General features: G+C 50.2%; 1 protein-coding gene across 9 annotated transcripts in view; it reads right to left on the reverse strand.

Moving 5' to 3' along the window:
• The window catches only part of LRP4 (LDL receptor related protein 4), a 124,248-nt gene that overhangs the window by 97,733 nt on the left and 14,118 nt on the right, over positions 1–12,397 (reverse strand). For 4 of the 9 annotated variants that reach the window (XR_003853236.1, XR_003853237.1, XR_003853238.1 and 1 more), the window contains exon 1: positions 5,320–5,711. The exons of 1 other annotated variant lie outside the window; for it this stretch is intronic. Coding sequence is in view for 5 of the 8 variants with exons in the window: in XM_029582582.1 (XP_029438442.1) it covers positions 5,320–5,383 (64 nt within the window). In the remaining 3 variants the exon portion in view is untranslated. Of the gene's footprint in view, positions 1–5,319; positions 5,712–12,397 lie in introns of those variants that run through there. 4 more of the 9 variants (XM_029582579.1, XM_029582578.1, XM_029582577.1 and 1 more) reach the window with 1 other exon arrangement.

The following is a 12,397-nucleotide window of genomic DNA, read 5'->3' on the forward strand; positions in this document are numbered from 1 at the left end:
GGGGCAGAGGATGCAGAGGCCCAGCCACAGCGCGCAGCAGCCAGGGGCCTGGCACACAACCCAGGCTCCCAGCCTCGGGCAGGAAGAGAAGCCAGCTGGGGGCAGCCAGGACGATGAGGAGCGGGGGAAGAAGGGGCACAAGGGAGGACAAGCGAAAAGCACCGAGGGCTCAGAAAAAAAAAAAAAAAGGGAGACAAAGAGCTTGGGGGGGCAAAGAGGGGAGGAGGAGGAGTGGCAGAGCCTGGCGGAGAAGCGCGGCGGGAAAGTGAGCGAAGGTGCTGAGCGAGAGGGGCACTGTCTAATGCCGCAGAGCACTCACACGTCCCCTGCCAAGGAATTATCCAGTGCCGCAGAGCCCTGCTACCCTGGCCATGCCAAGGAGGCAGTGAGCGCACCCAGGACTGCCCTCCAGGGGCCATGCCCAGGGGGCTCTGCTGCAGCCGGCAGGTAGGCCGGAGATCCCAGCACATGGCAGTGCCCACCCCAAGCCCTGGGGCCAGCACCGGCTGCTAATCAAAGGCTCCTTACAGGTTTGTACTTTTGAGGTCTTTTTTTTTTTTCCCCCCCACTTCCTTACATGTTCTCCCCGTCACTTCTGGAGCTTCATCAGAGCGGCCAGGGTAAAGGAGGAAGCAAAGGTTTGGATCCACTCCAAAAGCAGCAGCAATGCCTTTGAGGGGCTGTGGAATGGGATGAGGCTCTGCATTCCTGCCCTGCATGGACTGCTGTCCCAACATGCCAGAGAAGCTGGAAATAACCTACACACAGGGGCTCTCTCTCTCGCTGGCTGTCATACGCAGGGCCTCTCTCACTGGCTGTCACACAAAGGGTCTATCAGCAGGCTCTCTCTCTCTCTCTCACTGGCTGTCACACGCAAGGGCCTCTCTCACTGGCTCTCTATCACTGTCTATCAGCAGGCTCTCTCACACAAAGGGTCTATCAGCAGGCTCTCTCTCACTGGCTATCACATGCAAGGGCTCTCTCACTGGGTCTCACACAAAGGGTCTATCAGCAGGCTCTCTCTCACTGGATACCACATAAAGGGTCTATCAGCAGGCACTCTCACTGGCTGTCACACAAAGGGTCTATCAGCAGGCACTCTCACTGGCTGTCACATGCAAAGGCTCTCTCACTGGCTCTCTATCACTGTCTATCAGCAGGCTCTCTCTCTCACTGGCTGTTACATGCAAGGGCTCTCTCACTGTCACACAAAGGGTCTATTAGCAGGCTCTCTCTCTCACTGGCTGTCCCAGGCAAGGGCCTCTCTCACTAGCTGTCACACAAAGGGTCTATCAGCAGGCTCTCTCTCACTGGCTGTAACACGCCAAGGCTTTCTCACTGGGTGTCACAAATAGGGTCGCTCAAAAGGCTCTCTTCTCTTGCTGGGTATCATACAAAGGGTCTCTCAGCAAGCTCCCTTTCTCTTGCTAGCTGTCACACACAGGGACTCGGCTCTCCCTTTCTCTCTTGCCGACTGTTGCACATAAGGGACTGCTGTCTTTCACTGGTTGTCACAAAATGTGGCTCTCTCTTTTTGCTGGCTGGCACCCAAGGGAGCTTTCTCTCTTTCTTGATGGCTGTCTCATACAGATGCTTGCTCTCTTGCTGGCTGTCACACACAAGGGCTCACTCTCTCATAGCTGTCACACACAAGGGCTTTCTCTCCTTCTTGTTGGCTGTCACACACTGGTGTCTGTCTTTCTTGCTGGCTGTTACACACAGGTGCTCTCAGAAGGGCTCTCTGTCTTGATGGGTGGCACAGGGGCTCTCACTCTCTCACTGGGTTTCACATATAGCAAGCAAGCAAGTGAAAGAAAGCATAGAAGGGCTCTCAGCAGGGCTCTCTTGCTCTCTCTGGGTATCACATAAGGGCTTCAGCAGAGCTCACTTTCTCAATGGGTATCACACAAAGGAGCTCTCAACGGGACGAGCTCTCTCGCACTGGCTCACAAATAGGGGCTTTCTCTCTTGCTCAGAGGTGCTCTCTCTTTCTCACTGGGTGTCTCACACACCAAGGGTCTCTCTTTCTCTGGCTGGCTGTCACTCGCAGTTCTCTCTCCATGCGGCTCTCACGCTTGGAGGTTGATGTGATCAGGTGCAGGCTGAGTGCACAGGTTTCTTCCCATTTCTGCGCACATTTTTGTTTTTTTTGCATGTAACTTTATTCACGATTTAATAAGGATTTTAGTGCACAAAAGAACGTGTGCGCAAATGGGAGTAAAAATGAGTGCTCCTCGCAAATCCCACGTTAAGGAAGGCATTCACACTGCAGGGAAGTGCATTAAACCCCCGGAGGCTTAACACGCTTTTTGTGATCCTGGAAACTCCTCACTCAAAGCTGGAGTAACATTGATTCATCGTTTCTGGGGCCGGTGTTTGTCCACGGTGCTATGCCAGCCATAGGCCAGACCTGGAGCTCTCGGGTGGGTGGCTCCTGGGTCCAGGATGGACCTCTGCAGCCAAGATAAAGAAAGAAAGGAGGCAGAGCACAGAGGCTAACACTTGCCCCAGAAATACGAGTCAACTTTCATTCTCACTCTAACCCAAAAGTGCAAGCCTAATAGGAACCACGAGCAAGGTGTTGGGCTACCCAAGTCTCCCATCTTGAAGCCAGAGACCCCCTGGCCCGGGCCCCACTCGCAGATATCCCTCCCACCCAGTTTAGTGCATATATTCAGGAGGTCTCTCTCTTTTCCGAGTGCTTCTCACAGAGGCAGTCAAGCAGGGCTCTCTCTCACTGGGTGTCACACCCAGGGGCTTTCAGGAAGGCACAATCTCTCTTCTGAGTGTCACACGAGAGGGTCTCTCAGCAGGGCTCTCTCTTGTTTTTGCTTGGTGTCACACAGAGCTCTCTCTCTCTCGTTTTCTGGGTATCACAAGAGGGAGTCCCCATATAACATGTACACACACACACACACACGTACACAGCCCTCAGAAAATACACAGGAGTAAATACACACACACAGCACGCACAGGCGCACACACACACCCCCTTCAGGAGCATACAGAAGGAAGTCTCCGCACAGCACACACACACCTTCAAGGAGCACGCAGGAGGGAGTCCCCACACGGCATGCAGACACAAACACACACACACACACACTGACCTCCGAAAAAGCATGGGATGGAATCATCACACAGCAAACACTCGCACGCTGCCCACAGGGAGTCCCCACACAGCAGATACACACACACACACACGTACACAGCCCTCAGAAAAGCACAGGATGAAGTCCTCACACAGCACACAGGAAGGAGTCCCGCTCCAGACGGAGGCTCTCTCTTTGGCACAATACAAGCATAAGAAGGGCATCAGCAGTAAATTTCAGAGACTGAGATCATAGTTTACGAATGAGGTTCATTCCTCATTTGGAGTTGAGGAAACACAGCCCCGAGGAGAGGACATAGGAGGGAGTCCCTACCCAGCTCCCACACACACACACTGCCCACACAGGGCACAGGCAGGAGTCCCCGGATAGCACAAAGCCCCTCATTCACACGAGCAGGATAGAGCAGACATGAGAACACAGAAGCAAGGCCTTGCTTCTTCAAAGCACAAAAAAGGAGGTGCGGCAAAACAAATCAAAGCCCAAACAAGTCAGTTTTACACCTTCCTGACAACACAGGCTACAAAAGTGGTCAAAAGGAGGTAGGCAACAGTCTTTGCAAAAGAGACTTCAGCAAGGGGTAGAACTTTCACTGACAGGAAAACCAGTTGTAGAAGATCTAGTCACTGCTCCCTTTCCTGCCCTACAAGTTACAGAGCTAAATTTCTCTGCAGGGTTTCCTATGTGCCCAAAACACTCCTCTTCCTAGCTGTCCATGCTGAAACTCCAGCTTCCTAACAAGCATACCACAACACACACATATGAATCACTGTGCAGTGCGCAGCCAGCCAGGTACCCCCACCACACAAGAAGCACACTGCCCTGGCACTGCGCAGCCAGCCCAGGTACCCCCACTATACAAGAAGCACACTGCCCTGGCACTGCGCAGCCAGCCCAGGTACCCCCACCATACAAGAAGCACACTGCCCTGGCACTGCGCAGCCAGCTCAGGAACCCCCACCTTACAAGAAGCACACTGCCCTGGCACTGCGCAGCCAGCTCAGGTACCCCCACCATACAAGAAGCACACTGCCCTGGCACTGCGCAGCCAGCCAGCCAGGCACTCTCACCATACAAGAATCACACTGCCCTGGCACTGCGCAGCCAGCCAGCCAGGCACTCCCACCATACAAGAATCACACTGCCCTGGCACTGCGCAGCCAGCCAGCCAGGCACTCCCACCATACAAGAATCACACTGCCCTGGCACTGCGCAGCCAGCCAGCCAGGCACTCCCACCATACAAGAATCACACTGCCCTGGCACTGCGCAGCCAGCCAGCCAGGCACTCCCACCATACAAGAATCACACTGCCCTGGCACTGCGCAGCCAGCCAGCCAGGCACTCCCACCATACAAGAATCACACTGCCCTGGCACTGCGCAGCCAGCCAGCCAGGCACTCCCACCATACAAGAATCACACTGCCCTGGCACTGCACAGCCAGCTCAGGAACCCCCCACCACATGAGAATCACACTGCCCTGGTACTGTGCAGCCAGCTCAGGAACCCCCCCACCATACAAGAATCACACTGCCCTGGCACTGCGCAGCCAGCTCAGGTACCCCCACCACATAAGAATCACACTGCCCTGGCACTGCGCAGCCAGTTCAGGTACCCACAACACATAACAACCACATTGCCTGCACACTGATGCTCTCTGGCACCTACCAGTCACACCATCCTGGCATCCTCCATTGCACATACACACTACATTGGAACTACACAGCCAACCCCTGGCACTCCCCCTCCAATCACGATTCCTTGGCATTGCACAATCAATCCCCAGCATCCTCTATGTCTAATATACGTACTAATCATACTGCACTGCCACTATACAGCTCGATCCTGGCATTCTGCAACATACACATCACTTGCAAGACGGTGGTATCTTCCAATAAACACAACAATCAGACTGCCCTGGCACTGCACAGGCATTCAATGCATCCTCAACATATTCCACATATACTGCCATAGTCCCTGCCATAAATCACATTCATGAATGAAACCCACCCCCCTGTGGTTAATTTAGTCCTGAACAAAAGTAGCAAAGAGTATTATTAGCGCGGTGCCTGGGCTGAGTTTGGAGATGAGAAGTGAGGAGGCAGAGTCACGAGGCAGGCAGACATGGGAGACCCCAAAGCACCAACCCCTCCCGGCACCAAGGGGACCAGAAAGAGAAAGAGGAGCCAGAGGGTGCCAACCCCTTCCTTACCTCCGGCGCCGAGCAGCACGAGCAGCACAGCCGCTGCCAGGGGTCGCAGGCCGGGCAGCCGCATGTCCCCCGGCGACCTCCACTCCAAGAGGAAAGCAGCAGCAGCCGGATCCGGAGCCGAGTGCGGGCAACCGAGGGCACACTAACAGCCCCACTGCCCGCCCGGCGGGCACCTCACGTGTCCAAGCTTACCCCCAGGCATAGCAAAAGCCCCGGCACCCGCCCACCTGGCACCCCCAAGAGTCCGAATCTACCCCCTTGGCAGGGCAAGAGCCCCAGCGCCCGTCCGACAGGCACAACAAGTGCCACAAGACACCCCCCCCCACCCCCGGGCACTAGGAGAGTCGCAGCCCTTAGCGGGCACCACACCAGCTCCCACCCCGGGGCTGCAGGGGGACAGCACAGGCCCCGAACCCCCCAAGCCCGATCGCCGGGGCACTGCAGAAGCCCCGACTTCTCCCCTCCCCTCCCCCGCGATCGCAGGGCACAGCGCGAGCCCGGACCCCCTCCTCCTCCTCCTCCCCGGATGGCAGGGCACAGCGCGAGCCCCGATCGCAGGGCACCCCGGGCACAGCGCGAGCCCCCTCCCCTCCCGCAGTACCGAGCGCCTTCCCCGCCAGCCTCGGCTTAACTAAGCCCCAGCGCTTCCTCCCACCGCCTCCCAAGCAGCTCCTGGACGAAACTACTGCGCGCAGCCTGCAGGGGGGGGGGGAGCGACGGCGCGGCCTCCGCACGCACCCCCACCCGCGGGAGGAGTCACCCGCCCCCGGGGGGGGGGGGAGGGAGGGAGGGAGAGGGGGCGTGGGCCACCAGCCTGCGGGCGGGGGAGGCCGAGGCCCGGGAAAGGAGAGCGCCGCTTCCCCTCCCCCCCCGGGTCGCACTGGTACCGGCCAGAGGAGGTTTTATGGCTCCAGTCTCTCTCCAAACTTGTGAAAGTGGAGGAGAAAGCTGCAGCTTTCCCTACCTGGGGCACCTGCTGGCCCGTAGGCTCCTCTGTACTGCTCTGGGCATTTGGGGAAGATTGGACCTTGCAATGGAGGAGTAGCCTAGTGCTTAGAGCAAAGGGGCTGTGAACCATGGAAAACCAGGGCTCAAATGGCACTGCTGCTCCTGGTGACCTTCACCCTCCATTACCTCAGATACAAATTTAGATTGTGAGCCATCTAGGGGCAGGGAAATACCTACAGCACCCGACCCTAATCTGCTTTTGAAGCACCTGAAAGCTCAAATATAAATCAAATAAATGAATGAATGAAGGCTGCTGCACATACCTAGTGTCTCAATACAGTACTGTCCAATGTAATCACGTAAAGTGCGCCTACAGTCACAGGTGCCCACAGACATTTCGTCAGGGGAAAGTGGGGCATAACAAAAAAAACAACAATGTACACCATCATAGAAATCCTTAAAAAAAAAAGATTAATCCTTAAAATCTGCAAATAGGACCCAAGCTGCATCTCTGAAACCCACCCCACACACACGCCTACAGGACCTGCTACAAAACATGGGACTATGAAAGCAGAGAGGGATCCCAAGGTCCATCTAGACTGTAGCCAGGGATACAATAGCACAGAGTCTGCCTGATCTCCCCTCACACCCTCCCCACTTAAGGATCCTCTGAGATCATTATTTCTTTAGGTTACTCCTGAGTTTCTCCTCCCCCCCATATCATGCCCTCTTCTTGTAGAACTTGCTCTCCACTGGAATATGCTTGGTTCTTGTACATTATTTATACCTTGCCCTTTGTGGCATTTGAATGTCTCTATCATAGGCGCACATATTTACGACTCTGTGTCTCTGTGCACAAGAGCTAGGGTGCAGGCTCTGCATCAGTTTTGGTACCTCCCTTCTCTTAACTAACTCTGCTTCATCCATATCCTTTTGGAGGTATGACCTAAAGAACTGGGCACAATATGCCGGGTGAAGTCTCGCCAATGACCTGCACAGAAGCATTAGCACCTGCTTTAGCATTCTTCTAGTGCCTAATCACTACCTTGTTGCACTTTTTGTTACATTGAGATCATGCAATATCCAGATCACAGACCAGGAGCTCATCCCCCCCCCCCCCCCCCCCCATCAGGTACTGCTCTCTTGGAGATTTGTGTCCTAAATGCTTGGCTCTAAAAACTTTTTTTCATTAAATCTTTGCTGCCAAATTCTTAACTGTTTCTTGAGCTTTCTTAAATCACGCCCCGTTTTTCTATTCCCAGCTATTGAGATTTTTTGCAAGGTGTAAAAGTGAGCCAGTTGACATAGTGTATGATCAAACATGCAGATGATACTAAATTATGCAAAGTTGTTAAAACAGCAATAGATTGTGAAGGACTGCAGAAGGACCTTGTGAGACTGGAAGACTGGGCATCTAAACAGCAGATGAAGTTTAAGGTGGACAAGTGCAAAGTGATGCACATAGGGAAAAATAATCCCAAACTACAGAGTATCATATTAGAAGTCACCAACCAGGAAAAAGGACCTTGGCATGCTTGTGGACAATATATTGAAATCCTCAACTCAATGTGTAGCGGCAGTCAAAAAAGCAAATAGACTGTTCGGAACGATCCAAAAAAAGAATGGAAAATAAAACAGAATGTCATATTGTCTCCGTATCAAGCCATGGTGCATCTCATCTCAAAGAAGACAAAGTGGAACTACAAAAGGTACAGAGAAAAGCAATAAAAAAGTGATGGCGATCCAGGTAACTATAGACCAGTGAGCCTGGCTTCAGTGCCAGGAAAAATAGTGGAAACTATTCTCAAGATCAAAATCGTAGAGCATATAGAAAGAGATGGTTTAATGGGACACAGTCAGCATGGATTTACCCAAGGGAAGTCTTGCCTAACAAATCTGCTTCATTTTTTTGAAGGAGTTAATAAACATGTGGATAAAGGTGAACCAGTAGATGTAGTGTATTTGGATTTTCAGAAGGCGTTTGACAAAGTCCCTCATGAGAGGCTTCTAAGAAAACTAAAAAGTCATGGGACAGGAGGCGATGCCCTTTCGTGGATTAGAAACTGGTTAAAAGACAGGAAACAGAGAGTAGGATTAAATGGTCAATTTTCTCAGTGGAAAAGGGTAAACAGTGGAGTGCCTCAGGGATCTGTACTTGGACCTGTGCTTTTTTGTGGATGATACAAAGTTATTCAGAGTAGTTAATTCACAAGCGGATTACGATACATTACAGGAGGACCTTGCAAGACTGGAAGATTGGGCATCCAAATGGCAGATGAAATTTAATGTGGACAAGTTCAAGGTGTTGCATTTAGGGAAAAATAACCCTTGCTGTAGTTACACAATGTTAGGTTCCATATTAGGAGCTATCACCCAGGAAAAAGATCTAGGCATCATAGTGGATAATACTTTAAAATTGTTGGCTAACTGTGCTGCAGCAGTCAGAAAAGCAAACAGAATATTAGGAATTATTAATAAAATGGAAAAATGTCATAATGCCTCTATTTCGCTCCATGGTGAGACTGCACCTTGAATTCTGTGTACAATTCTGATCGCTGCATCTCAAAAAAGATATAGTTGCAATGGAGAAGTTACAGAGAAGGGCAACCAAAATGATAAGGGGGATGGAACAGCTCCCCTATAAGGAAAGGCTGAAGAGGTTAGGGCTGCTCAGCTTGGAGAAGAGACAGCTGAGGGGGGATATGATAGAGGTCTTGAACGAGTAGATGTGAATCGGTTATTTACACTTTCGAATAATAGAAGGACTAGGGGGCATTCCATGAAGTTAGCAAGTAACACATTTAAGACTAATCGGAGAAAATTATTTCACTCAATGCACAGTAAAGCTCTGGAATTTATTGCCAGAGGGTGTGGTTAGTGCAGTTAGTGTAGCTGGATTCAAAAAAGGTTTGGATAAGTTCTTGGAGGAGAAGTCCATGAACTGCTATTCAATTTTTCTTAGGGAATAGCCACTGCTATTAATTGCATCAGTAGTATGGTATCTTCTTAGTGTTTGTGTAATTGCCAGGTTTTTGTGGCCTGGTTTGGCCTCTGTTGGAAACAGGATGCTGGGCTTGATGGACCCTTGGTCTGACCCAGCATGGCAATTTTTTATGTTCCTCTATGAGGAGAGGCTACACAGGTTAGGGCTCGTCAGTGGAAAAGTGATTGCTCAGAGAGGACATGATAAAAAGTTTATAAAATCATGAGTAGGGTGGAATGGTTAGATAAAAGACAGTTATTTGCTCTTTCAAAATAAATCAAACAAGGGGACACTCCATAAAACTAACAAGCAGCAGATTTAAAACAAGTTGTAGAAAGTACTTTCTCACTTAGCACATGATCAAGCTGTGGAATCTGTTGCCGGAGGACGTGGTCAAGGCGACTAGCATAGTGCAATTTAAGAGAGATTTGGACAAGCTCCTGGAGGAAAAAGCCATAGAACATTATTAGCCAGGCAGACTAGGCAAAGCCATCATTTTCCCCTTGGAGTTAGTAACAAGAAACAGATCTACTTTTTGGGATTTGCCAGATTCTTGTGACCCAGACTGGCCATTGTTGGAGACAGGATGCTGGGCTCCATGGACCTTGGTTTGACCCAGCTTGGCATTTCTTATGTTCTTAACTTTGTAATGTCTTCCAATAGATAAATCTTTCCTTTTACCTCCTCTGCCGTATCACTTATACAAATACTGAACATAACACAATTGGACTCCACTGGTAACCCCCCCTTCTCCTTGGCCTGAATTCCATTAAGCACTCTCTGCTGTTGCCTATCAGGCAATTTCTAACCCAGTTTACCATTCTAGGACCTAGCCCCAGGATACTCAGTTTATTCATGAGCCTCCCGTGATAATATATACCACTGTCATCATCCAAAGCGAGTGCAGAGAGGCAGAGGCCAGATTAAAATGGTGCTCAAGGCCTGCAAAACGTTGCTTTTACACATATAGGTTCTGCAGTACAGCAAAGACAGTGTACAGCCAGTTAGAATCTACTTGCTTGCCACTAGTGTCTGCAGAAAACTTGAAGAAGCTGGGAGAATACATAACAACCCCTATTCCTAAGTGATGTAGTTGTTCAGACATTGGGAGCTGAACTTGAATGTAAAGTAGTCAGTGCAGTCTTGTGCATTAAGGAGGCAATTTTAATTTTAAAAGGAGTTGCACATGTAAATGTAACATACTATGGGGCTGATGCAATGCAGTGCTTGTGCACGCAGCCTGGCGCACAGCCTGATGCACGGTTGGACATACGTTTTTTGGACGCGCTAGAATAACTCCTGAAGCAGTAATGGGATTAGCGCGTCACTAAAAATGCCAGGTAGATGAGGCTATTAGTTATTACTCTCGATTTAAAAAAAAAAAAAAAAAAAAAAAAAAAATCGCAAGAAGTACAGCTTTTCTGTGGTTCCACCTACTTAGTATCATTGTGATACTAAGTAGGAGGAACCGCAGAAAGCGGCACCAAGCAAAATTAAAACGGCTTGCCTTAAAAAAAAAAATAAGAGATACAATTTGGAGCCCACAATACACACGCTCCAGGCCGTGTATATTGTGTCGGTCAATTAGCTGCCACGGGATAAAACAGATGCTCCTATTAAGCGTCCGTTTTCTAACCTGCACACAGCCACCTCTCCTGGGCCCGCTAGGGACGCACAATTTCCCTTACTGCGTAGTTTTTAATACTGCCGTTCATTAGCACATTTCATCGCACGCCCAGGAGAGGTGGCTGGGCGTGCGTTAGGGAAATCGGCACTCAATACGAGCGCCCGTTTAGAATGCATCAGCCTGTATGGTAGCAGTTTTCAAATTAAGTTGAACCCAGTGTCAACGATATCGGATAAACCAACAAAAACTTTAAAAAAGTGCTTTAAGGAAGGACTTTATTTGCAGAAGAAATATATAAAAACAAAAGAAGTAGACAGCAGACCGATGATTACACATAAAGCAATGAAGGTGCTCGATTTTCACCAGTAGTGCTTAGTATAATGGTTCTTCTTTAAAGCACTTTTTTGTTTGTTTTTTTTTTAATTTTTAACAATTTTCAAAAGCCATTTACGCATATAAAGTGCACTTACACATAAATATCCTATGGACAATTCAAAAGCATCTATTGTAGCAATTTTCAAAAAGCCCACTTACACAAGCAAAATGCATTTCCATGTGTAAAACCCAGTTTTAAGCGTGTAAATGCTTTTTAAAATCAGGCCCTTAGTGAGTAATGACCAGCATCAGTGGTGACCAGGGCTTAAATTCAGAGCAGAGCTCTGGTAAATATATCCCCCCTTCTCCCAGTGTGATCCTTGTTTTCTCATACTCTCTCTCTCCCCCAAGTGATCGGTTAGCAGGAGGGGAGCGGCAGTGCAGACCTGCACCTGCCCCCTCTGATGGCTGGGGCTTTACTCCAGCGGTTTGATTGCATAAAGCCCCGAAGATCTGTGTGACTCGCTGGCAGCGGGCACGCAAGCTGCGAACAGAACCCAGCTGGCAGAGGATGATGAGGGGCCTGAGGGACAGAGAGGTCTGCACAGGATTTGGTGGAGGGGGAAAGAGAGAAAAGCATGCAGAGGTGGAGAGGATTGTGTAGGGTGCAAAAGGGAGAGGAGGAGAAAGAGGGCTATGCAGAGGAGGGGAGAGAGGATTATAGGGTGCAGGGGTGGGGGAGAGAAGGGATCATGCAGGTTGCAGGGGGAGGGTGAGAAAGAGAATCAGAAGGGAAGGAGAGGGGGGTCTGTGGGGTAGCTAAGGGTTGGAGAGGGCAGGGCTTCATTTATAGTTATAATACAGGGGTCTCCTGGGCCCAGGACCAAGTCAGCAGGAGCCTCCCTTGGGAGGACTCCACCGGTGCTTGTGTGCTTGGCTCCTGGTACCTCCAGCTGGGGAAGGTGTTAGGGGGTGGGATTTCCCCCCCTTCACCCCCCCCCCCCAAAAAAAAAGATGGGACTGTAAACAGGGCTGTATGTATAGGTTTTATTAGACTGCATGACCATATATATTTCTACAAGACATCAAGCAGCACATTTAACTACTCGGGACATTAGTTCCCACAGGATACCATCATATAGAAAAGGAAGAACCTCCGATGTATTTATTAAACGTTTTTCTATACTGTTTTTAATAGATAAAAC

The sequence above is a fragment of the Rhinatrema bivittatum genome, chromosome 17, assembly GCF_901001135.1.
Source record: "Rhinatrema bivittatum chromosome 17, aRhiBiv1.1, whole genome shotgun sequence".
Taxonomy (NCBI): domain Eukaryota; kingdom Metazoa; phylum Chordata; class Amphibia; order Gymnophiona; family Rhinatrematidae; genus Rhinatrema; species Rhinatrema bivittatum.